This window comes from Protopterus annectens, chromosome 11.part0 (genome assembly GCF_019279795.1).
Source record: "Protopterus annectens isolate FY-2018-M chromosome 11.part0, PAN1.0, whole genome shotgun sequence".
Lineage (NCBI taxonomy): Eukaryota > Metazoa > Chordata > Ceratodontiformes > Protopteridae > Protopterus > Protopterus annectens.
Genome location: NC_056745.1, coordinates 381,682,778 through 381,710,443, shown reverse-complemented (window position 1 = coordinate 381,710,443; position 27,666 = coordinate 381,682,778). Strand labels below are relative to the sequence as shown.

The 27,666-nt window shown below is 39.4% G+C and overlaps 1 protein-coding gene across 1 annotated transcript in view; it reads left to right on the top strand.

Moving 5' to 3' along the window:
• The first annotated feature begins 1,582 nt into the window (after positions 1 to 1,582).
• The window catches only part of LOC122814941 (zinc finger protein 850-like), a 476,075-nt gene continuing 449,991 nt past the window's right edge, over positions 1,583 to 27,666 (top strand). The window contains exon 1 of the mRNA XM_044087202.1: positions 1,583 to 1,699. Within this exon, the coding sequence (XP_043943137.1) occupies positions 1,585 to 1,699 (115 nt within the window). The 5' untranslated portion in view covers positions 1,583 to 1,584. The remainder of the gene's footprint in view (positions 1,700 to 27,666) is intronic.

The following is a 27,666-nucleotide window of genomic DNA, read 5'->3' as shown; positions in this document are numbered from 1 at the left end:
TTAGTTGCTTAGTTTATTCATTTAATCTGTGGTGGACCATATAGGTTGCTTTGTGGTCTTTATCATGCCAACATCTTTGATTTGGAGGGCTAACCCTGCATGCAAGTTTTTATATTTTCTTGTTGTTGCTACAAGAATTTCAGCCTTTTACCTGTTCTTTAAAATAAAATATACCTTACCATTAATCACTCCTAATAAAGTTACTTTGCAAGTATCCCAAAAATACTTGTGTTGAATTACAGAGTTGCTGTTTCCTTTTAGTCCTCATTTGTTTGATGGAAAAGTTATTTATCCATCAGATATTTTAAATTGCAACATAGTAACTGCACTGTATCTCTTAATTTTAATAAAAACAAAGCTTAATTTGATTCTCTGGTTCCTTTTCATTAAGTTTCTCTAGCCGTTGTACATGCTTCTGTGGGTTCTGTGTCTAATAATTGAAGACCACATCTTTGAAAGGAGCATTGAGTGCCCAGTCGAATATCACCAGTCTAATCAATGAAGGTTATAGTGACAGCAAAATCAGGCTGCCAATTTGTCAGGCAGGACTTGAATAATGATTCTGTGTAAAAGACTAGGAAAACTGAGGAAGAGATGCTGGAATATAAGATCCTTGCAGGGTAAAGGTGTAAAAATCTCAGACTCTCAGGTCTAAGCACAATTTACAAATATTCCATTAATGCAGAGTAATCGGGCACGCAGGAGTTCCATTTCATTCCCCAGCGTGGTAGTGGTTTGCTTTGAGAGTTTAGGGCCTGGAGGAAGCTTACAGTGGACCTTCTTTGCACTCTTCTCCTCTCACTGCTCACCTTCCACCTCTATACTTCTAATATTACCCTTATGATGGCCCCATGTATTTATATAAAATCTATAATCCTGATTTGTATCCCACCCCTTAACTACATTATTTAAATTTTCGACCCAACCTAGTTCCCTGCTTCAGCTTAATTTCTTTGAATTTCGAAGCACTAATCACATGATCTATTATTTGACAAATCCACTAAACTAATACACCTGTTTAGATGCTGTGTGTTCAGCATCTATTTGCTAATGCATAAGTGTATTTTATACTGAAATGGTAGACTTTATTTCATATAAATACTGAATGTCTGTTTAAAAATGTCTGTAATATGTTGGACTTTTTCTCCCAGGGCTTCTGCTGAAAAGGATTTTTTGGCTAAACCCAGTCAGTTAAACCCGAATAACAAAAACAAAACAAAATAAAATATAAACACTTTTCACGGAGTATTGTATTTATGTGAGTTTGTATCTGTAACAATGATGAAAAACAAAATACAAATATTGTGGTTTACTGGCAAAACATTGAGGGTTAAAGTCAGAAAATAATAACAGACATTTGAGTTTCAGACTTCAGAGCATTCAGAAAATTCATGCTACTGCAAAACCTGTTATTCTATCAATTGTCTAAGTTTGTGAGAGCAACATCTAGAAAGTGACCCTATTTTTGGACCTTTGTCCCCCCCCCCCCTTATTGATGGCTTTGTCCAGATTTCTTGCTCTAAGAGGTTGAAAGGTATGCTGAGGATTAATTTCCATTCTTTTTTATCCTGTATAGGTTATAACATGCCATATGAGCACCTGTTTCTACTAATTGAAGAACATGGGAAACTTCCACTGGATCTTAAAGAAATAATCATATCCAGGCTTCAGATGGAACTTTCTAAAGTTTGCCCGAGCAGTAAGTTTATGAGCTGAATTTATTTCTCAGTCATTTTCTCTTTGAGAGCATATTAAGTAGATGGGGAAAGGAGTGAGTGTGAGGTAGTAGTTAGAAAACAATTGTGTTAGAAAGCTAGAGCAAGTAGTAATATTTGGCATACCTGTTAAATGTTACAATGAAGCAGATTTTTTTAAACGGAAGACTGTAGATGAGTTGCGAAAAATATAGACTTGGGTTTATAAAGATGTACCACATGCCTGCACAAGAGAGGCAGGCAGAGCTTTCATGCAGGTAGCTGTTCTTCATTTAACATAGGTAAGCAGCATAGTGTCTAAACATATACATCCATGCAGTGTAACAGATACACAGGAGTACAAAGCAGCACTGGTAAGTCATGCTACTTGTCACCTTACGGAAATCTCATGAGAGCTGAAAATGTTAGTTTGCAGACCACTGCATGTGTAAAGGCAGTACTGTGCTTGCTAGCATGCTCTTTAGCAGGATGGCACAATGTAGCATTAATTAAATGTGGCTATACAGAAATTGGAACTTTACTGGTGCGATGTCCACATATATGGGCACGTTTCTCATGTGTAGAGGGGGAGGAAATAAAGTGTATAGGAAAGGAGATAAAAGGTTAAGGCAGAAAATAGTGGAATACACAGGAGGGCAGTATATATAAGTTTGCAGGCCACGAAAGAGGAGGAGGAGGGTGAAGGGTGATAGAAAAAAGGAAGTAAAGGGGGGATAGGTTAGTGAGCAGGGGCAGACAGACATAAAACAGCAAAGACAGGGGTAGATGTGCAAACAGTAGGGTGGAGAGATAAGAGATGCATAGAGACAGAGGGCAGGTAGTTGGTGAAGGTGAGGCCTGGATAATGCACAGGGCATGGGACTTAAAAGAGAAAGGGCAGACCAGGGTGGTGATGGGGTGAGGTATGTTCAGCAGTGTGATGTCATTCTGGCCCAGTAATGTGACCTATCAACAGATGATGGATTGTGGTGGCCTGTGGTATGGACCATAGTCTTTTCTTGCAGCTTAATGGTCAAGGACAGGTGGATGAGTGAGCCTTCAGTTTGCTGCAGAAGGTTCTCCATTCTAGCCATGTGCCTACCAGCTGCTCTCACCTGCTCAAACCACAGCTGTGCCAACTTGTGCAGTGAAGCCAGGCTACCTTCTGTTGAGCGGTTGAGGCCCCTCCCTCTCCGGAGAGGTAGTCCCAGTCTCATTACCTCCCCAGCTACAGCTTCAGCAATAACAGACTGTAGTTTTACTGATGAGTATATGTTGTTTGGATCTGCAGGGAGGAGAGACAATGGGAAGTGCCATCCTTCCAATGAATTGGATATATGTATGTATGTATGCATACATGCATGCATGCACATTATCATCAACCCCCCCCTTTTTCCCATTTTTATACATTTGTACATGGGAGTCATAAGTGTGTGTGTGTGTGTGTGTGTGTGTGTGTGTGTGTGTGTGTGTGTGTGTGTGTGTGTGTGTGTGTGTGTGGTTATATAATGATTGATCTACATGTTACTTGGTCAACATACAAAACATATCTTGAGCATTCATTAAATGGAACATAAAACACATTGACACTCAGAACGTTGAAGAAGGAAACAAATTTCCTTCTCTGATGCACAACCCAAAACGCAAAATTTTCTAAATAGTGATAGTGATATGGAAAGGACCTTTTTATGTTAAGATGCACATTAAGGTTAGGAGCAGGTCATGGTTAGGGTTAGCATGTTTTGCTAAGGTGGAGCAGGGTGGTGGTTTGTGCTTGCTCTAACCCTGCTCATAAACCTAATGGCATCTTAACTTAAAACCCTTCCTATAACATTTCCACCATACAAGACAGCTCAGAGACACACACACACACACACACACACACACACACACACACACACACACACACACACACACACATACCTAATATATATCCCACTTACCTATTTCAGTAAAACAAACATCTAACAAATGGCCATTCAATAAACTGGGCATTTCACCAAATAACCCTGCTGTTCTAGCTGTCGACCAAACACACTGCATTCATATAAATATATTGGAGAGCTTTAAATAGTCAAATGTTCATAATATCGAATGTTTTTAATGCTGGGAGAAGTGATAGAAGAATCATATGATTGATTCTGCTGGCATTACTGTGTGGTAAGTCGCAGAACAGTAGGGAGTGAAGATTTGTCCTTATCTTACTGTTGTGTGATCTCTGAGTTGATATAATTAACAGGGGTTGTGGGGTACACAGCTTTCCACACTGAGGGTACAGGACTGCTTGCCCCTGCAAAAAATGCATTTTTTCATTTGTTTGTTGCTGTCAGTATTTTTACATTTGATCTTTTGGAATATATATTTATATTTTTACACACACACACACACAATATATATATATATATATATATATATATATATATATATATATATATATATATATATATATATATATATATATATATATATATATATATATATATGTCTTATTTTGACATTAAAACTAACCATACCAGGCTGCTAGACTGTCATGTCTTCTACTTTAGGTGGCATGGCTCATGTCCCATTTTAAAATTGCTAAAAGAGAAAAGGTCACATTAGAGGGCTATTATAGATGTTGGGTAAGATACCAAAGTAACACGTGCAACCCACAGTCCCATCGGTATTTATCATTAAATATCCATTGTACAGCCGGCTGGTGTGTCCCCTTATGCATAGATTAACATACCTCCACAGATATATGGTACATACCAGGTATTGTGCTGGCATCCTTAGGTTGTTTGGCATGACCCCAACTAATAATAGATCCTGCAAAAGCCCACAATAAATTTAGCTGACATATTATACAATATGCCATTACCACCTCTATCTAACACTGACAAATAACCTACATGCATTTATTGTCTTGAATGAGACAAAGACCTGCCATTAGTCAGAATAGTTCCCCATACTTAAAGCCACTAAAAAATGCAGTGCAGTCTACTTACAATATTAGTTGGGGCATTGCTATCTAATTTCACCTCCCTTGCACTGACATCAGGGTAATGTCATTGTGGTTTGTCGTACTAATACCTACATGTCTTACCAACCTGGTAATGCTTGTAGCAGATGACAGTACCTCAGCCAGGTGAGACCAGGCATCAGCTTTGTATAACGGACCATTGTGAGACTCAGCACCCATGTTCTGCACTAGCTATAAAGGAAATATACCATGTTCTTGCTGTTCTTTATGCATTTCAGTAGCTGTTCGCTGGGTACTAGAAGAAGCTGCCATAGCTGCATGAGCATCCTCAGAAAATGTTGGCACTTTCATGAGTACAATTATAGGCCATGAATCACACTTGCAGTATGATTTCTGAACCATACACTGTCCATCATCTCATTGGACAGTTGCACAAGGTTAAACTACACTTCACTGGTGGCTTTTCCAGTGAGCAGCTTTACTGAGAAAATTTAACACAGTGAAGAGTTTCAACACAATGTGTTATATAGTGCAAGCTTGCAAGGTGCTTTTTTGTAAGGGGGGGGCATTTTGGCCCTTCTTTCCACTGTGCTGAGACTGTGGAGTTGATATATATAATTTATGGGGCAGTCTGCAGCAAACAAATATTTTTGTGTATTTATTATGACTTTTGATTCACCATTTTTGCTGTTCATCTTTAGAAATTGAGTTGAAAAGCTGTGTTTCAACAACTCGTAGGTAAATTGTAGCTCAACATTTGTTAGACCACATGTACTTCAGTACTTCATGGGCACACAGCCACAGCTTGTCAGAGGAATGCACAAGCACAAAGCTGATCTTCCTTTCACAGATGAATTGCAGTGAAGTAAATTGATCCTAAGAAATTTGTGTTAGTTTCTCTCATTTGCCTACATGCCATGTAAAAAGGTGGAAAGCTGCATTGCTGGAGGATGAACGTCTGTTTTATATGTTAACTTAGTCATACTTTGGAAACTCTTTTGTATATCTGGACAGCATTGTTTGAATAAATATCTCTTTCTGGACCTACAAGCAGTCTTGAGATGGGACACGGTAATCTGGGATTCTATGTAAGTTTTTTGTGTACCTTCCTAAGGATATACACCCTTGGACAGGCCTTCAGTTTACATAATGTTAGCAATATAAATTTGTGTACCTCCATGTTGTGTGTACATAGATCACACCAGCAGCAAAGTAGTTTAGGATATCAAGACAGCCTGTTCCTATACATCCCTGTCAGATCTTATGGTGAGGATAAGCCCTGTGCAATGTGTGTTGGAATCTGTAATGTTGGGTACAGCATTTGTATGCTTATATGTGTGTATCCTTCCCACTGTGGTACTGTACAGCTGTATCCTGCACTGATAATATATAATTACATCGCCTATGCTTCCATAGGTGTCCCCTGATAACTTCAGGTTTGACTGCCTTACTCTGTACATACAGAGGATGCGCATGCTGAGAGTGCATGTATATCATTGTGTGGCAAGTACAACAGCTGTAGTGTTTGTGTCTTTTCCTTTAAATACAGTATAGCATGACCCCATAGTTATCCCCTGCTGTAAATGTCATACAGCAGTTCCCTGCACTCTATAGTGAAAACCTGTATTTATTGTGTTTGTGGGTCTCTGCATATCAGGAGATAAGGTGGACAGCAGAGGCTGGACAGTTACAGCCCTGCTGAAAATTACGTCCTGCTACAGGAACGAAGGACCCATGGGCAGTGCCTGAGCAGAATGCTGACCAACCATTATGTGATGAGATGTAGCATATATTGGCCCAGAATATTAGTGCTTTGAGTGGGTTTGAGCACACAATGCAGCTGTGTCACAAACATGTCACTGACATACTACAATATTCCTAGGCAAATGCACTTTCCCTAACAGCTGAGAGGTCAGCCACAAGGGGTACCTAAGAGTAGCAGTCTAACAAATCCAGAAAGTTTTTTGGTGTTCTGGGACTTCAGAAAATGAGCCAGCAAGTCCATGTTCCTTCGTCTCATGGGGAAACCTGAAAATAAGATTAAAAACTGGCAGTTGATCTAAAACTTAAGTCTTACTGAAGGGCAATGAGTTATCCTCTTGAATATCTAAAAATAGAATAAAAGTAAACAAGAAAGAGCCTTTCCTGATGGAAGAAAAGGATTTTAATTCATCAGATACCACCCACGATATGCATAACCCGTCACTGCAGCAACAAGGGCCTTCAGAAGATATATTAGTGGAAATGGCAGCTTTATGGGAAACAATTGATAAGATGCATGTGTAAGTCCTTAAATTAAGTGACAGTTTAAATGCTCACATAAAATCTAATGGCAGGTGCATCAAGGCAATAGAGGAAGGTGTTTCTCACCATTCTAATGAGATTAGGATGCCGCAGGAAAATTACCAGTCTGGTAAGGAAAGATTAGCAGAATTGGAAGCTGTCCAAGAAGACCTTAAGGAATACGTGACTGAAGTAGTGGATAGAGCAAGAGAAACAATTTTAAGACCCACAAATGTGATAGAGGGTATGGAAGGTAGTGAGCATCTCCAGTTTAAGCAACAGCTTAACCAGTGGACTGGCGTGGGAAGAGAACATGCTTATAGAAGGAGGCCACAGTGTGTTCATGCCACCCAGATCCTCACAAAGATTTCCTAGACCAATAATAATAAAACTACAGAATTCTGAAAGAACAAGTGTTGGCTGAACTACAGAGGATATGTAAAAGTACAGGATAAAAGACTATTTGGGGACATTGATTATTCAGTGGGGGCACCTCAATGAAGTGGAACAAATGTATTCCTGCTTTTTGGCTCTTTAGAAAAACAGACATATGTTTTAAAGTGCTATCTGTATCCATCAGTTTTGAAGATCTGCTTTCCAGCAGACTTAAAGACTCGCTGATCAGACTGTGACAGAAGTAGGTTCCTTTCTTAAAAATAATCTGCAGGTACTGAAAAACCTTACTGGGGTGAATTGGGGGGAGCTTAGTACTGCATGCTAAGCAGAGTGGAGAAAGTTATCCAGAAAATTTTTTTCTACTCTTTAAAAGAAAAAAAAAGAATGAAAGACAAGAGAAGTTCCCAAAACAGATGAAGTCAAAGACTTTTAATTCAAAGCTTCCTAGGAAAACCTCTATAAAGAAAGCTGAAATAATATATTGTAGCATTCCCATGGGTTGTAGTAAATCACATATAGTATAATTTTATTAAATTCTGATAAAATGTATTGCTGATCCTTTTTTTCTTGCAGATGGGCACAGACATCTTCCTAATGGTTTTACATCGCATTAACTGGTGCTTAAAAAGGGCAACAACTCATAGGCAATTAAAGACAAAAAATAAATTCTTCAGAATAGTGTATGTACTTGAGATTTTGGAGTATTTTGTTTTATTGTGGCCTAAATGCAATAATAAGTTATTTAATAGGTGTGTTGCTGAACTGACTTTGCAGTGTAGTCCTACAGCTTTTTCAACAGAAAGGAAAGTAAAACAAACAAAAAAGGAGAGAAAGAAATATGTGAATGAATAACACAAACACTTGGGTTGCTATCCTGGAATGTAAATGGTCTCACAGATTCAGAAATGTTAAACAAAATTCTTACATACCCTAAGCTATGTAAAGCGCATTTAATAATGTTACCAGAAATGCAACTTTCAAGTGTAGAGCATGACAGTTTAATCAAAAGAGGGTTTAGGGAAAGGTATAGATATTGGTTTAAGAAAAAGAGAGGTAATTGTTTTAGTACGAAAAAAAAAAACAACCCCTTGGGGACTTCCAATATGGCTGTGCATTGAGTAACAGATTAATTTTACCTCTCCCAGTGTGAAAACAGAAACTCAGCAGAGAAGGCCAGTGGACGTTTGTGTTTCTGGGTAAATTTCAATAAGTGGCTATTAAGTGCACTGCGTGGATGCCAGGAAAAAAAAAAGAAATGCAGAGGACTTGAAGGAAAATCAGCTATAAAAGGTGAGGAAAAAACATTGACTGGGAAAAGTACAGCAGCTGTTCAGCAAAAAGCAGTGTAAGCTCCAGATATGATGTCTAGAGGAAAGCATAAGACAACTGCACACAAACCTAGTTAAAGTAAATTTTATTTATTTATTTATTTTACATTTGTTGTAACAGTATTTGGCTGTATTTCATGTGGTCTTGTCTTCTTCAGACCACTTGTTAATGTAACAACTAGGAATAGTGCTAGTGTTTGCCTTGCCTTTCTGCTGGTTTTCCTCTCTCACCTCCATAACTAATTTGAAGTGAGAGCTCAGTACTACACACAGGGAGTGATTAAAACAGGTGTATAACTTAGAAATAATGTTAGTGTTTGTTAGCCTTTTTGTCGGCTTTCCTCTCTCACCTCCATAACTGATTTAAGGTCTATCCTTCAGTTACCTAATTTAGGTAAGGTTATTATAGGATGAAGGGTTACTGTGGTGTACTCCAGGTCGATATACTGACACTTTTTTCTTTAAACTGCACATAATCTACACCTATCTAGCTGAACTACAAATAGCCTGATAACTGTAATTTAACTGCTCAGGGATCCTGCAGGGCTAGTTTCAAAGCCGATACTGCAGCTGTAATAGAACTTTGCCTTGCTTATTAAACCTACTTTATAGAGTGCATTGGCATTTTGGCTACGAGCGTATGGCACAACTCTTAATGGGAGGAATAGTTCTTGAAGCCATCACACGCATCTTGCTCACCATTCTTGATGACATCATGTCAGATTGTTTTACAATGTTGCCATGTATCTAATGTGTACCTGAGCTTGATTTATTTGCTATTACCACCTCGCTCGTGTTTAGTAATACTGACATATTGTCGCAGCATTTTCTGAGTGATTAAGTGTGGAACTGGGTCCTAGCTGTATTTATGGCTCTATTTCTGATACTTTACAGTTTTTTTCTTTAGTTAATCCTGCATTCATATTAATGCCCAGAGTTGCCCAGTAGATATTCACCTGTGTAAATGGGGAACTGTGCTCTAAATTGCTGTTAATGTAGATGGTTCTAGGTCAATACACTGGGTTTTGTGTCCTTCTTTTTATGCAAAGCATGTTTAGTGTAACAACTAGCCAGCCTGTAGAGGCTTTCCTGTTGAAACCTGTTAGCTAACCTGGAATGTGTATGTCCTCTATATGCTATTTCCCAATGTAATAACTGTGTCTCAACAAGTTATTAATGAGTGAACCTGGCATTACTTGCTATCTTACCAATGACATTGTTCTTTATTCTCTCTCTAACCCATGCAGCTTTCAGCCTCCATTCCTGCACAGAGACTTGGGAATCCTTTCCTGCCTGCTCCATAAGGACCCCTCACTCTTAGACTCAGCCAGCTCATCTGCATCCTAAAGAAACCTACTGTCCTATTTTAAATTCCCTGTTACCAAAGGAAATAAGGAAGTACGTTTTTACCCTAGAACTACTGTTAAACTGCATTTCTCTATAACCTACTGGTGTATGTAATCACGCCACCGAGGCAGGTACCCAGCAGCCAAACCCGTCCCTACCTGACAGGTAACTACTTTACCCTCCTTAGGATCTATTACTTGAGTCATCTGTTCTTGCTATCTCTATACCACAGGGCTTTGCTGTATTATACCTATTGACCACTAGGTGGCACCCTAATCTCGGCCTGTGTGGTCATCTATTTTCCCTAGTCCCCTGTATTGGATTCCAGACTACCTTTCACTTACCTTGCTGCACTAGACTGCTCCTAAGGTTGTCCCTTGCTACTTATCTACTGTCCTCCTATTTCCTCTCTACTATCCCTTAACATTTATACAGCTGAGCTATCATACCCCACTCTCCAGGAACTTCCAAGGGCTCCTCAAGAGTCTGCTGCTCACTGATTGTCTCTGGAATTTCTTCTTTTACCTGTTCTAACCCACTCCGTTCGCCCTGTGGGCTCACTCTGCTCCCCTACCCCCAATTCCCACCCCCCCAGGGGTCCTAAACTTATACTTCACTAACCACTCCCCCCTTTTTTCTCACCCTATCAGTATCCTCCTCATCACTAGCCACTCCCCTACCTCTATCATTCCTCATTAGTAATAATTAACTCTCTTTGGGCTACTCACTCACCTTTCTTCACCATTTACTGCACTAACTACTTCCCAAATCAACTCCTATACGACCTCCACTAATTTCCTATTTGCATAATTTAACCCTGGTCAATCTCTTTCAGCACTCTCTCCTTTTCTCTGCTTCACCTACTCACACAAATTACTCCTACCTCATTTCTACTTGTTACAATGGCCCCAACACACAAAACTATTTTCACAAACATACTACTCTTAACTACCACAATAGCCTTTCTTACAATACCTTACTCTCTAACCTTCTTAGAAAATCTTTCTCTTCCTGAACAAAACCATCACTTCCAGCAAACTTTACCATCTTCTTTCATCTACTCCCTTAGCCACAGTAACATAACCTGTACCTCTAACTATATACTACCAAAATATCACAGAGCAACCCATGTTACTTACTTCACTACCAAAAAGAATTTTAATAATTTCTATAAAATCCTTAAATCTCAACAATATCCCCTCCTAGACATTGATATTTATCCAAACCCTGGCCCCAATACTGACTGTACCAATTACCTAGACAATTTATCATTGCCTGTGATCTGTACATTAACTAAACCACCTAATTCCCTCCTGATAGCTCACCTTAACATTCGAAGTATAAACAGTAAAATTTCCCACCTGCATGCACTCCTAGAAGTGCACTCATTTGATATTCTCTGCCTTACAGAGACTTGCTAAAACCATCTACTCTGGACCAGGAAATTACCCCTCCTGGCTATAATATCCTTAGATGTGACCGTAAAACCAAAAAAGGTGGAGGTATAGCCATTCTCTATAAATCTAATCTCCAAATTTCCCCCTTTAATGTGCTCCCATCTTTAGATACAAAGTCTGAAACCCTGACTGCCAAACTCCAAATCAACAACTCCAAATCTATCTATCTAATTTGCATGTATCTCCCCTCTGGTAACAATAGCAATACTCTTGAAAATGTACTTAGTTACCTCTCTACCCAACTACCCCAGAAGACCATTGTACTGGGTGACTTTAACATCGACTGGTCCACCTGCAGTTCCCCTAACCCTACTAATCACATAAATCTCTTCAGATTCTCACAAATAATAACCACTCCTACTAGAATCCACAAACCTAGCAGTAAGGAAACCACGCTTGACTGGATTCTTATTAATAGCCACCCTGAAACTTATACACCAGGAACCCTTCCTGATGATATCAGTGACCATATGCTTACCTACATTATTAGACAAAAAGTCCATATCCCAACTACTAATAATTTCAAAACCTCCAGCTCTAAAAAATTCTTTAATCCAGACAGCTTCCTAAACGAACTACAAGCATGTGACTAATCACCAATGACTCATCTTGAACTTGATGAAGCAGTGACCTACTTTAACACCAAATTTCTTCAAATCCTAGATTACCATGCACCTTATCGCTCTTCTAGAATAAGAACCAAATCTGCCCCATGGCTCACAAAACAAACTAGGCAAAAGATGCTCCTCAGAAATAAAATCTGGGCTAAATGGAGAGCCACCAAATGTCCATCAGATCACGTCCACTTTAAACAGTTAAGAAATGCCACCGAGAAAGATATTCTTAGAGACAAAAAAGACTTCTACCTTCACCTCCAACAAACCAGTCAACAAACTCCACAAAAAGTTTGGTCAGGGATAAACAAACTTCTTCAGCCAGGCCACTCTACTACTCCTGCCCCTGAAGGATTCAACCAAAATAACTCCATCCAGATTCCTGATGCCTTTAATAACTACTTTACAGAAGCCATTCTAACCCTAGCCAATTCTTTACCTCCTTTTACTGCTTCCCCACTAAATACCTCTAAGACTTCATCTCCTTCCTTTCAAATACAACCTGTACCTACATCTCTCATCTGTAAGCTCCTTCAAAAATTGAAACCTTGCACCCCTTCTGCTGACCATCTCCCAGCTGAATACCTACAAATTGCCGCAAAAGCCATAGACTATCCCATCTCTATCCTTATTAATAGAACTATCTCAGAAGGCAAAATCCCTACCCATATCGAAAGTATCCCACATCATCCCTCTACATAAAGGTGGATCATCTATTGAGCTTTCTAACTTTCAGCCTATTGCCTTACTCTCCCCAATAGCTAAGATAATGGAAAAATGTATTCACAAGCAACTACTTAACCACCTTCTACAAAATAATCTACTGGCAAACTGCCAACATGGCTTCAGGCCATTCCATAGCACAACAACTGCCCTGCTATCCTTCACCGACTCTATAAACAAAAATCATAACAATAACTCTTTTTCCCCTGCACTATTTATTGACCTGTCACAAGCCTTTGATATGGTTAACCATAACTTACTTCTAGACAAACTAAAAGCCAATTCACTCGATCCACAAGCATTACAATGGTTTAGGTCTTATTTGGAAAACAGACAGCAAGCAGTACTTCGGGATAACAATCTGTCTACATTACTTCCAATAAATATTGGAGTACCCAAAGGCTCTATCTTAGGTCCCCTTCTTTTTTCCTTATTTATTAACGATCTACACATAAACATTCCACAAGCCACCTGCATTCAATATGCAGATGACTCTACTTTAATCTGTACAGCTAAGAACATAGCCTCTCTCCAGTCCCTGACCTAAACTGTTTCCCATAATGTTGAAAATTGGTTTATGCATCACTGCCTCCTTCTAAATCCCCAAAAAACAAAATTACTGCTTTTTACTCCAACTCATAAATCACCTCATCCATTCTTCTCAATAACCCCTAACAATGTTACCAACATAACCCCAGATATTATAACCTGCCTACTAGGTGTAACAATTGATAATTGCCTCAACTACGATGACCACATTAACTCCACTATAAAGTCTGTTAATAAAAAACTTGATACCCTCTATAGAATTAAACCCTTCCTTACCCCTTCTGACAGAAAAACTATTGCCCAGACCCACCTTATTTCTACCCTTTTCTATGCCTCTGCTATATATATTAACCTATCTAAAAACAACCTTTCCAAACTTTCCACCTGTTATAATAGCATAGCTAGATTCATCACTTGCTCCCCCTTTAAAACTCACCACTGCCTCAACCTCAAACAACTGGAATGGCTAGAATTACAGAACCATGTACTTTGTCAACAATTACTTATCACCCAACAGATCCTATACCACCCCAACAACACCCCTATCCTCACTAATATGATTACACCATACAAAAATCTGGCTACACTACGCTCTGCTAATAAGCTCCTAGTTTCCTCTATTAAATATAAGAACAAAGCTGGTGACTCACTTTTCTCGAACACAGCAGGTAAAAACTGGAATCAGCTTCCTTCTGAAATATCAACCCTTGCTTCTACTTCTCTATTTAAAAAACATCTTAAAGAACATCTTAAAACTCACTGGCTTTGTCCATGTGCGAACCTAGACTGATATCTCTTTCCCCTTCCTGCTCTCACCCCTTTCTCTACTCCTCTAACCTATGCCTCTAATTCTAGTCACTACACTTTCCTTCATAGTATGAGGATAAAATAAAAGGGTTTTCTCTCCTAATTGGGTCTTGCTCAAACTTACTATTGTGTTTAGTATAATTTTTCTTTTGACCAATGTTGCCTCTGTACTGTGATTTTACGTGTCTTTTTATATATTGTAAACTTTGTCAGTGTTCATGCTTGGAGCTTTTCTCCTCGGGCCTTTACTGAAAATGGACATATATCCAGTTAGACTAGCCCGGTCAACAAATGTAAAATAAAATAAATAAAATAATAATTGAGTTAGAGAACAGAGCACATAGGGAGAACTTGAGATTTTCAGCTTTACCAGAGAAGCTGGAAGGAACAGACTGTATTAATTTTAAGAAAGCATAAATAAGCAACTGGATTGATATTCCACAGCAGGAGCTGTTAATTAAAAGGGCACATCATGTGTATGCTCTAAATCTGGCTATAAGAAATCCACCTAAACCTTTAATAATAAAGATGCAGTCCTGCCAACAGAAAGAGTTGATTCTGACAAACCTATGGCAGAAGGACAAAGTACTAGAAATGGGAGACAGCAGAGTGTTTGTGGAGAATAATTACTCATTGTACACCAGGCAGAAGAGGAATAAATTTATTCCACTATTCAGGGAATGTCGAGAAGCAAGCATACCCAACTATCTTCAAAATATTCTTCTCTGGGGGGTCATAATTGGTTTTTTGATAAAGTACATGCTAAGGAAGAAATACAAAAGTATGTCCAATAAAATGAGTTGTGAAACAGAAGGAGATTCTGCTTCTTGCTTTTCTGGTAATAAAAACCACAGAGAGCCTGTGCCACTGACATTTTTTCCAATGTTTCAATGGAAAATGCTGGAGGGAATAAAGGGAGCATGAGAGTTGACTAGAAAAATGAAGAGTATATTGAAAATGAAGCAGAGACAGGATTTGGGAGGTGTAGATGAACAGGAATAAAACTGACAAATGTGGGATTGCAAAACAGTAATTATATTTGTGAAATATGACAAAACAAGAAAAATCTGGAAATATTGGACTTTTTGGACTTGTGTGGGACTCTAAAGAATATGCCCTGTGTCATGTCATTAACGTCTGGAAAAATACTTAGGGAAGGGGAAGAGGAGCGAGAAGGTTAACTGTAAGTAAAACAAAAAAAATTTCTTATTAGTACTATTTTTATAGTGTATGATTTTCTTTGCATGCTGTAAAGTAAACTTTTCTCAGTTGTTTTTAAGTGTTACGAGGTTACTATTGTAAACCGGTGCTCCTGTTTTTTTCTCCCTTATTCTGTCTTTTTTCTTCTTCAGTTTTAAGAAATGTAGGCACTGCAATTTAAAAAGAAGTCTGGTTAAAGAAATGTAGGCACTGCAACGTAAAAAAGTCTGGTTAAAAGAGCATGACAACAGAAAAAATAATGTCCTTTTCTCCTTCTTACATATAGGAATGATTGGATTAAGGCCCTTAGTTTGATCTAGTAACAAGTTTTAAGAGAAAGCAAGTAAATGAAAAAGAATATTGAATAGTACAAGGCTTTTTTCTAGCAAATAAATGTATGTAATTCTGGATATCCTCCATATGTCTCCATGGAGACAGTCTAATAAAGAGAAATGGCTAGAAAAAAATAAATAAATTGGTTAGGAGACAATGTTCTCTGAAAGCATTCAGATGTTTTCCCAGTTCGGAGAGCTATAAAGATGAGACAAAATCAGACAGCACTTAGAAGCACAGGCTGCATCATGCTTTCTTTTAGGTTAACTCAAGTCTGTGAGGGTGGCTGTCACTTTGGAACATTTATTCCTATTAGGAGGGTAGCACTTCAATATTTGAAGATGTACATAGTTTTGTGTGTTAGTATTAAGTTAATAGTCGGGTATTGGGAGTGTTTTTTTGAGGGCTTTCAATGAAACAAAAAGTTTTATAAGATGTGACATGGGTTCAAATAGATATGACAAGAAACAACTGTATAAAAGTTCAACCTGCCAAACAGTGCATGCATGTAACAAAAGCTGGAACTAGACTTTTAACAAAAAAGCTCTTATACATAAAAGGAATAATGACTTTTTAATACAATGATGCTTTTTGTAATGTCTTTAAATGTCAATGGTCTCACAGATAAATACAAAAAGAAAGAGTAGTGAACCATATTAAAAAAGGGAGAGTGCAAATATCTATGGTACAGGAGACATACTTGGAACGAACTGAACATCCAAATTTGATAAAGAAGGGTTTTTAGGATGGTTATTCAGCAGAATACCTGGGACAAAGGAAAAGAGGATTACTTATATTAATTGTGGAGGAGCTCCAATAGTGATAGAAGAGGATAAAAAGGTAATAATGGTGAATTTGTAGTACTATGGGGTGACTGCCAAGGGATGAGGATTACATTGGCATGTATTAATTCTCTACCTAAAACTGCTATAATGGAGCTTAAGAAAATTTTGGGAGAAATAATCGGCTTTCAGCAAGGAATATTACTTATAGATGGAGAATAGAATTTGATTTGCAGCGGTGAACATGTGTGTGGGGGGCCCAGAAGGGAATGTATAACAAAGGAGGGTAGACATTTGAAGAAATTTATGAAAATATTCGGCATGGAAGATGTGAATTCAGTAGTAGGAGTTTGGAGTGAATTTACATATTATACCCCAAGATACAAAATCTGGGCTAGGCTAGACAGAATTTGCATTTCACAGGAACGTGCATTTAATTGAAGGTCTTGATACACACCAAATAACTATTTCAGTTCACATACCAAAAATAACTAAAATAAAAAATATAGGGTAATGACACTGGTGATCTCCCACCTGGCTGTTGAAAAGAGATATATTTAAGAAATAAGTAGAGGAAATTATTTAGGAACTGTTAGTGAAGATAGAATTTTTTCTGAAAGTATAGCCAGGGAGTGGGATAAAATTAAAGTGGAGTTTAAAAATTGGGTGGAAATAAAAGAAAGGGAAATATGGTTAAGAGGTAACAAGATGTATATAGAGGGTATGACAAATGTTAAAGTTTTGCAGAATAGGGGGAATCTCACAGAACAAAAAGAGGAGGAACTGCAGAATGCTAAACAGAAAATATGGGATTACCTCAATAATATGCATAAGTTTAGAAAGTTTGCTGTTAAGCAACTGTTTTTAATAACTCTAGAGCACAAAAACTTTTAGCACAGTAACTCAGGCAACGGAAAGTAGGGCGGTCACCAGTCTTAGGGAGCCTATAACAAGAAAGTTAACAAGAGATCCTGTATAGGTATTAGAAATATTTTGGAAATTATATGAAAGTCTGTATAAAGCAGAGAAATATGAAAATCAAGAAAAGATACAAATGGAAATGTTTCACCACACTCATCACATAGTCCCTCAAAACCTACACCACCAAAACACACACATAGAAGCACAAAACACACGCCTACATTTGCGGAGGCTCTCAATAAAAATCTGCCCAAACAACCGAGATTTCAGAGCAGAAATGCAAGCAACCTCCACCCCCAACACAATCGAAATGATACATTGCCCACAAACTCAGTGTGCCACTCAACTACAGCCCATAAGGCATAACGTACCCAACACTCTAGTCATAGGTGACTCTATAGTCAGGCACACTGATGTTCCACTCACCAGGCTAAACAAGGAGAAAGTTACTTTCAGCTGCCTGTCGGGTGCCAGGATCTGCCACATAACGCACGCACTCAGATCACTCCACAACAAGTACAAATATGACTCTGTCATTGTCCATATGACCTGAAACGTACCTCCCTGAACTACATGAAAAGAGACATGGAGGAGCTTTCCGATCTTGTAGCCCAGGCAGGTATGACCCTAGCCCTGAGTAGCATCCTGCCATCACCCAGAATGATACCACAGTACAAGGACAAAATGATTGACTTCAACAATTGGCTAAGCTTCTGGTGTCATTCTAAGGGAATCCAGTATCTGTCTGCCTGGGATGACATGATTGACAGACCACACTGCTTTGCCAGAGATGGCCTGCACCTGTCGCCCTTGGGATTCCGGATACTGGCAAAGGCTCTTGCCACCCCTTTAGTGCCTTTTTTAGGCAAGGTTCAAATGACAAATTCACCACCGTAACGGGTACAAGCAAGCTAAATCTGAGAGTAATGCTACTCAGTGCTAGAAGTCTAAACCTCAAAATGCACTCACTCGAGGCACTCCTTAAAATGGACAACATCGACATCTGTGCAGTGACAGAGACCTGGTTCAAAGCTCCAGAGAGCACCCCTGCATTACCAGGCTATAATTCACACCACACCTTTCGGCCACCTAACCTGGACCGAAACACTAAAGGCAGAGGCGTGTCCATATCTATTAAGGATATCCACACCTCCAAACTAGTTGTTCAGCATAATGCATCCGAGATTGTCCAAGTTCAACTAACACTGGGCAAGACCGCAATCCAGATTGTAGCTTGCTACAGACCCCCCACCATGCCCCAGGATTCCCATTCCTCTTTACTTGATACACTGGAAAATATTAGGGTACAACCCAACACCCTAATAATGGGTGATTTCAACTACCCCACCATTAACTGGGAAAACTACTCATGTATCAACTCTTTTGCTTAACGTTTTCTGAAAGTCTTCAATTCCAGCGCCTTGGATCAAATTATCCACACCCCCACCAGGGGCAGCAATATCCTAGACTTGATCATCACCAACTTGAGCGACCGGTGTTCCACAACAGAGGTCAATTCCTCTTTGGTCAGATCTGACCATAAACTAATCACCCTAGACATCCACATCCCGCTCCCACCCTCCATTAGGGAAACAACCGTAAAAAAATTCTCCAAAGCCAACTTCACGCTTCTAAAGACAGAAGTGGCAAACTTCACGACACCCATGCAGATGGACAATAGAGGCACGACTGCTGAATCCTACACAAATGCACTTTATAAGGACTTACATGAGTGCATGAATCGTGCTAGCCCTAACAGAACCAAGATGCTATCCTCCAAAAAAAGGAAGCCAATCTGGTGGTCTTCTGCCATAAACAAACTCTACAACAGAAGAAAGAAACTGTTGCAGAAAAGAGTGAAATCCCATGATTGGAGGAACTCCCTGGTCAGCCTCAGTAAGAAGCTGAGATCCTCATAAAATCCTCCAAAGCTAGTTATGAAAACAAAATCACCACTGATTCTAAAGACAACCACAAAGCATTCTATAGCTATCTCAAGAATCTCAATGGCAACACTCAGATCTGCTCTGAGTTACAGCACAATGGCACTAAATATACAGAACCAACTGATATTGCCAACATCCTGGCAGATAGGTTCAGTGTTAACTTTAGCCCCCTCTCACTCCCTAAAGGGCCCATCTCTATACCGGAAGAATGCAAAGTTCCTGTAATCACGGCTGCACAGGTAAAAACCTCACTCTCCAAAGCCAAGAACACAGCATTCATGAGACCCGACAACATCCCAGGCTGCCTTCTACACCAAATACAGAATGAACTGGCACCCCACCTAAGTACCATGTTCAGTCATAGCCTCACCTCAGGCTTTGTGCCCATTGAATGGTGCACCGCAACGGTTATCCCACTCCACAAAGTGGGAGCCATGACAGACCCCGGGAACTACCACCCCATTAGCCTGACGAGCCTGGTCTGCAAGGCCATGGAACATATTATCATGGAACTCATAAACAAAGACATTGGAGATCTCCAAACTCTGGAACTCACACAGTTTGGGTTTGTAAAAGGCAGATCATGTCTCCTAAACCTGATGGACTTCTTTGAAGCAGTCAACAAGCCATAGATGAGGGTAAGGTGGTTCGCACAGCCTATCCAGATTTCGCCAAGGCGTTCAACACCATCTCCCACTCTGGAATTATAGATAAACTCACTAAACTAGGTATAAATCCCTATGTTACAAGATGGGTTGCCAACTGGCTTACTGACAGAACCCACACTGTGAAAGTAGCAGACTCCAAATCAGACTTCAGACCAGTGACAAGTAGAGTACCACAGGGTTCAGTCCTGGGTCCTCTCCTGTTTGATATGTACTTTTCTGAAGTACAGGCTAACACAGAAGGTCTTTGGCTAACTAAGTTCGCAGATGACTACAAACTAGGAGCCATAATCGAAACTCCTAACGATGTGAGCATCCTACAAAAGGGCCTCACTGAGACAGATTCCTGGTGTGAAAGCCATGGCCTCAAGCTCAATGCCAAAAAGAGCATTGTCATCCCCTTTGGTAAAAACTATGTACCCATGAACTACCACATAGGCGGTAGTCTACTTAACACAGAAAGTGTGATAAGAGACCTTGGGATACAGGTGGACAGTAGTCTCTCCATTGATAATCACATCGCCACAGTAGTCAGGAAATCCTTCTACGTGGCACACCTCATCACAAAAGGTTTCTCATCCAGAAAAAAAAGAGGTGATTGTTCCCCTCTACTCATCATTCAGACCCATTATAGAGTACAATGCTCCTTTTGGTATGTACCTCACAAGACATCTACAACAACTGGAAAGGCCACAGAAATACCTCACAAAGAGGATGACCGGCCTCAAACAGATGCCCTACGCAGACCGTCTAAAAAAGCTCCAGCTTTACTCTGTCACATATCACCTACTCAGAGGCAATCTCTGCCTACATACAAGGCTATGTCAAACCCAGAGCTGTTGGACATGCTCCACTTAAAGAAACCCCAATCCTTCCGAGCTACACACTCTAGGGACCTAAACCTTGTCACCACAATAAACAGAACATGCTGGAGGGATAGATTCCTGTCCCAGAGACTTCCCATACTCTGGAACAGACTACCTATCTATGTCAAACAGAGCTCCTCATTAGCACTCTTCAAGAAGAATCTTGATGATTGGATGGGAAATAGGAAATTCACCCCAGGGATCACTTCTGTGGCTCTGCTTGACAGGGGCACAGGAAAATAATTTTCTTGGGTGACGAAAGCCAGGGTACCTTTTTGGCTAGGCTTGTATAGGCCCTAGGGCCAATAGCCTTGTACCTACCTATTCACCTATGAACCTAAGAATTAAATATGCCAAGGTTAGAGGTAGTTGAGGGTCAATTACTAACAGTTAGGATAGGAGGAGATGAGATAAAAATGGTGGTTTATAATCAATCTACAGGAAAGTCCCCATCAATAGATGGTATTCCTGTGGAAGTTTGAAAGCTAGGAGGGCAAAACCTGATAAAGACGTGGAAGGGTTTGTTTAACAGTGTTTTAAGAGGAAGAGAAATACCAATATCCTGGAAGAAAGCAGTGGTAGCTGTAATACTTAAAGAGGGTAAAGATCCTTCTCTTCAATCTTCAGATCCAGCTTCATACAGGCCCATTGCCTATTTTTTTTAAAGAGCAATCTTTATTAAACTATCATGTATGACATAGATCATGTTACATTTATATAAATTATAATAAACTGTGTAGACAATCTCAGTTGCAAAAATTATACATTCCAAACATTGCCGACACAACTGTAACTGCAAACTTTATACATCAATTTTAATATACAGGCCTATTTCAATATTAAACCATGATTATTAAGTAGAACACAGGAACAGTGGAGCAGACTAAGGCTGAGTTTAACCATATAAAATGCAGCAATTCGATATATAAAAACATGAAACTGTTTAATAAACAAAAACCAAATATTGATAGGTAAGCGCTTTCACCAACAAGACTTCTTCAGACCATCTGTTCCTGTGTTCTACTTGGACTAATTTCTGGACTTATTTTTAACAGTGGGGCGTTCGTTCCTTGGAAATGTTTTGTTTTATTCATGATTATAAAGTGTTTGTAATTGCTAAAAGAATGGCAAAAGTGATGCCAAAATTGATAGATATGGATCAAGGGGAGGCGAATATTTGACAACGTTAACAGAACATGGATGATCCAGAGGGAAGCTAATGCAAGAAAATAACACTGTTGTTGGTGGGTCTTAATGCAAAGAAAGCATTTGACAGAGTAAGTTGCGACTTTATGAACAGGGCAATGGAAGCATTTGCATTCCCTGATAAAATTATAGGGCTCTTTAGGAGGACATACGAGGGGTCAGAGGTGAAAGTTAAAGTGGGTAGGATCCTTTCTGATAATTTCTGCTAGACCAGAGGAACCATGCAAGGGTGTCCTGTGTCCCATTTGCTATTTGCATTGTATTTAGAACCATTGGCAAAGAAAATAAGGGACTCAGAAATTCAAAGATATAATTGGTATTGTAATCAAGGAAGGCTGTCTCTATTTGCAGATGATATTATTTTACACCTGACTAAGCCAGAAAAGGACATTACAGTGTTATGGAACATTCTGAGACAGTTTCATATCTTTTCAGGATACAGAATTAATGAAGCTAAAACAAAGGTAGTAGCAATACATTATGTACCCACACACACACACACACACACACACACACACACACACACACACACACACACACACACACACACACACACACACACACACACACACTGGTTCAGCAATATTCACATTTATGGGGACATGATAAAATTAAGTATTTAGGAGTATGGATTAAAAATTATTCCGGTGTGGAAAGAGACTAAACAAAAGATAATACAAAAGCTGAGAAATTGGAAGCTTTGTTACATGGATATGGACAATAAGTTACAAGCAGTTAAAATGTTTTTAGTCACTTTACAAGTCAGGCATATTTTTATCAACCAGAAGGAGAAGTTGGGGATAACAATTAATAAAGAGCTGAAGAACTTCATCTGGGAGGGGAAGAAGCCAAGAGTCAAAACTGGGATAAGCTGATTCTTTCAACAGAACAAAGGTGGACTGGGATTACCCGATTTGAAGGGGATATTTCAGAGCTACCCAGTTAAGGCTCCTGTACATAGCAGAAGCAGAAACTTATACTTCAGAGTGGAAAGGGATGATGATGAAGCAGGGGGGAAAGCTCAGGAAACAAGGGTGACTGGGATTTTGGATTCAGATCTTTAAGGAGAATAACAATAATCATACAGAATGTTATTTTCATAAAGTAGCAGTAAGTATTTTAAGAACTAAGCCAACATGGGAATGGAGAAAGGAGATTCTGCAGATAAGGATGACTGCAATTAGGGATACAGACAGTAGGAAAGAGGGGACTGGAATTTATTGGAGATGACTGGCAAAGGAATCAAGGTACTTGGGAGTAAATAACTAGAGAGGGAAAGGTAAGAGAATGGGAAGACGCCAAGAATTTATTTGGCTTACAGTTTAGAGAATGCCTTCCCTATAAAGTATTGATCTCGGAGTATAGGCAAAGCGAAAGAAATGGGGGGGGGGTCCTAAATGAAAAACCAGCACTGGTAGAATTTTTATAGCATCTAGAACAGAAGCTGCTGTTAAAAAAGGAGTAATTAGTAGGGCATATACAATATTGCATGTTAACTATAAGAATCAATCAGAGGAGGTTAGAAATTTATTGGGAAGAGAGACTGGATAAGCAATTCACAAAGAAACTATGGGGGATATATGTATGTCTCAATAGTTCGTGAAAAAGGTAAGTCCTTTATTAGTTGCCATGGTAAAAATCAAGGGACAGTTGGTACAAAGCAGCAAGAACAGCAAAATCAGACAGCCGCTGCTGAGAAGAGCAAGCTTTTTTGTCAAAAACAGTTGCCTGCAGGATGAAAAATTTTTTTTGTCCAAAAAAGGTTTGAAAGAAATACATATACATACACAAAAAAAAAAGAAAAAGTTGTAAAATGTGAGTGAGTTTGAAGTCAGCAGTCCTGTGTAATATGAGAATCAGTGTAGTACTGTTGTGTTAGCCTTTAAAAAAAAAATATGATATGATATATATATGAATTTGCACTACTGACTTGGGCAAGTGTGTTGTGTGTGGCAAAAAAAAAGTGTTGAAAAAAAAAAAAAAAATAGGATGAGACATGCTATAATCTAGCCCTTCTGAGCTCTTCAACCGAGCCTATACTAACCTGGTGCCACCCCTGGGCCCCGCCTGCCTGCATAGCTTGAGTTGCCAGAGCCAAGCTCCCTGTATCAAGGTCGATTCCCAGTCCCTCCTCTAATGTTAGGGTTCACTTGTTCAAGGATCATGAAAGACAACTAGTTGGGACATGTAAGTGAGTGTTTGAAAAAAAAGCTTTTTTTTTTTTTTCAATGTCGTAAGTGTGTTGTGAGCCTTTTCCTGAATTCCCTCTGTTTTTTTGACATAAAAGGCAGCACAGGTGGTGGTGCAGAGCCCGATATAAACAACCCCTTGTTCCACATGAAAAGTGACAGGGTTTGCAATGAGACATTGCTTGCAGGCACCACATTTGAAGGTGCCCTTTGTTGTGTTGTTGTAGTTGAGTTGAGAAGGGTTTTTGGGTTTTCCAAGATGTCTTTTGAGGTTTTGCCCCCTCTTCCACAAATTAGGGTTTGTCCGGAATGATACCCTAAAGTCGTCATTGCCCAGATCGGAGAAGAAAGTGTAAAATGAAATTGCCCATTTTTCTTTTGCTCTGTGTAACATGAGGTGGGGGATCTGCACTTGCTGCAAGCCAAGAGTGGGGGTATAAGGAATCCCTTTGAGTTCAGGATAGCCTCTTTGGGTGAACATGTCGTGTAGATTGTGAGTCTTATGTCTCCCAAATATGCAACAAAATCAAAAAGAGTTAGAATTTTTGCTTGGAAATGTTTACATCGATATTTTTATATACCCAAAGTAGACTGCAGAGAGTTTTTCCTCAGGTAGAGAGCAAATGTTGGAGCTGTGATGGGGAAGAAAGAAGTAATTGGGAACATATTTTCTGGGAGTGTAGTGAGCTTGCAGACTTTAAAGATTCCCTGCAGACTACTCTTTTGGAGATACTGGGTGAGAAAATTGGAGTAACTAGGAAATTATTCTTCTGAGCTGTGATACAGAATCAGAATTGCCTAGACATAGTAAAGCCTTGCTGAGTCTAATTATGGTGGCTGCCAAAAAAAGCAATTACTAGAAAATGGAAATCAAAGTCTAAACCAACAGTACTAGAAGTAGGGAAAATAGTAACGGAGATAAAACTGGAATTAGGATCTTTAAAAAAGAGTAGGAGCAAATTACATAGGAAAAAAATGGGAACTGTGGGAACAGTACATACAGGGAGGAATGAGGTTTAAAAGAAGGCAGAACTTGAATGAGCTATGTAATGTTTGACTGACAATGATTGGGTAGATTGTAAGTGATGTATAGTGTTTGCAACTGGGATTATGTCAGTATGGTTTGTTTTCATTTATATAACTGTACGATTATCTGTCATGAGGGATAATTTAATAGAGATGTTTCTTGCTTTTAAAAAAAAAAAAAAAAAAGCTACTGCATTGCAGTCAGTGGACACACAGAGTAGATACTTTTAAGAAGGTACTAGCATGTTTGCAGTTATTTTGACCAGTATTTAGGTACCACCTAAGGCCAACAGTTTTGGGTTCCCCTACTGGGGGACTGTGGTACTGGGACCATCCCCAGATTACTTGACACTTGCATCAGGATGGACCAACCCCAACATATCTTGGTGAATGATGCACCAGGTCAGTAACAATTAAAGTACATTTCTTTACAGCAAATTACACACACAGTAAGTAGACTGACCATAGTATATTCTGATAATGTTTTAGGAAGATCAGGCATCCAGCTATATCAGAATGACAGTGGAGGTGGGTTGGGATTGTGTGGTACATCTTGAAAGGACACTATTGCAGTGCATGCTGCAGGTCCAGAGTTATAACATGGGTACTCTTGCTTTCTCTGCTGTGTCTTTTGCTGTGTATTCACAGAACAGTCCATTGCTATGATGATACATGTAGAAGTAAGGACATTACAACAGGCTGATATTGGCCAGTTTGCAGGAGTCAACAGCAATGCTGATGAGACACCAGTATCCGAGTCACAGTCAGATGATGCCGTGGCACTGACTTCTGCATTTAGGATAGACAGCTACTCACAGCTCATATGCTAAAGACATGGCACCACATGCAGATGAAGTTGAGTCCAGACTGATAGTGTTGTTTGAAGTCAGGATAGGTTATGTACCTGAGGTAGCCTTGTGGAAGGGCCATTGCAGGATACACAGTACTCACCCATCTCTGTAAGTGTACAACACTCTTGACACCCCTCATCATTGATGGTGGTGACATTCAGTCTCCCTTTCCAGGAAACCTCATCTGCAGACTCCATCCAGGTCATGGTAGCATAGTTGCACACCCTCCCTGTTACTGGAAATCCTAAGTACTAGTGTAGCAAGCCAGCAGAGTAGCACTGTGTCACATCCATATAACAGAAACCTAGCCTCACTGTAGAAGGAAGTTGTCCATAACACAGTGTACTTATCAGCATGAAACCATTGCCTCTGCCTCTTGTGGCATGCACACCTAGTCAGTTACATAGTGGGCAGACATGTATCCTTGTTTGTACTTGTACACTTGATTATCACTCTGACACGCTGTATCCTCCTTCCTGTGTGGTAAATGTGCATATGTCTGAGGCCTCATGTGGCCTGACTGTAATTACATTATGGTCAGTGTAAGTGTGTTGTCAGTGTGTGCTTGTCAAAGCCCATAGTTCTGTACTAGATCACCCCACATCAGTCACACTGCCATGTGATATGTCTGTCACTATCTGGAAGTGTTTTCAGCTGCTGCTTTTTCTTTTTAGAATATGGTTGTTTTGCTTTATCTTTCTTGCCAGTCGTGAGTTTGCATGGTCTGATTGTACCCATATTTTGAGTCAGACCTACTTGTTTCTTCAATATTATATTATATAACAAGGCATATGCTAGAAGTATCCAGCAGAATATAACAGAATCACATAACACTATTCCCTAAAATATGTCAAGGCAGCGGAAATGAGATTCAAGCTGGCTGAACATTTTCTCAGTGTTTGTGTGTGCGTGATGTATTGAAATTCAGCAGTGCTCTGTTGTTTCAGTACAGGCATCATTAGTCTGATCTCTAGTAGGCATCTAATATCACCTGCTACACTATAACAAAATATGTAGGAGCTGCTACATTTGGGCATGCTGTCTAGATAAACACATTAACAACATATGAGAAGCATAATTACTTACATTTTGACGCACTCTTCTATGTCGCTCTTTAAATGTAATTTAGCCCTAGTGCCTGCAGTTATAGATTTGATGGATCTGTATAATGTCTTCTTGCCAGAAGGTATCAATATAATGATGTATACATTATCTGTTAATATCGTAAACTGTCTGGGTCCTCTGCAGACACGTGCATCACACTCTACCTAACAGTTCATAGTATGAAAGGGTCTCCTGTCCACATTTTCTTTCTATAACTGTGTGCAGGGTGCAGTCTTTATTGCTACATGTGTTCAAGCTATGGCTTCCAGCACATCAAGGAGATATGATATCATAGTGAGCTAGGAATCCATATGTGCTCATTGACATATTGAAGCATAATGTTCATGAACTTGTTCAGCATTCTTGAGGCAGATGCCTGCAAAATACCTAAAGTGCCACCTGTTTGTCTCTGAAAGG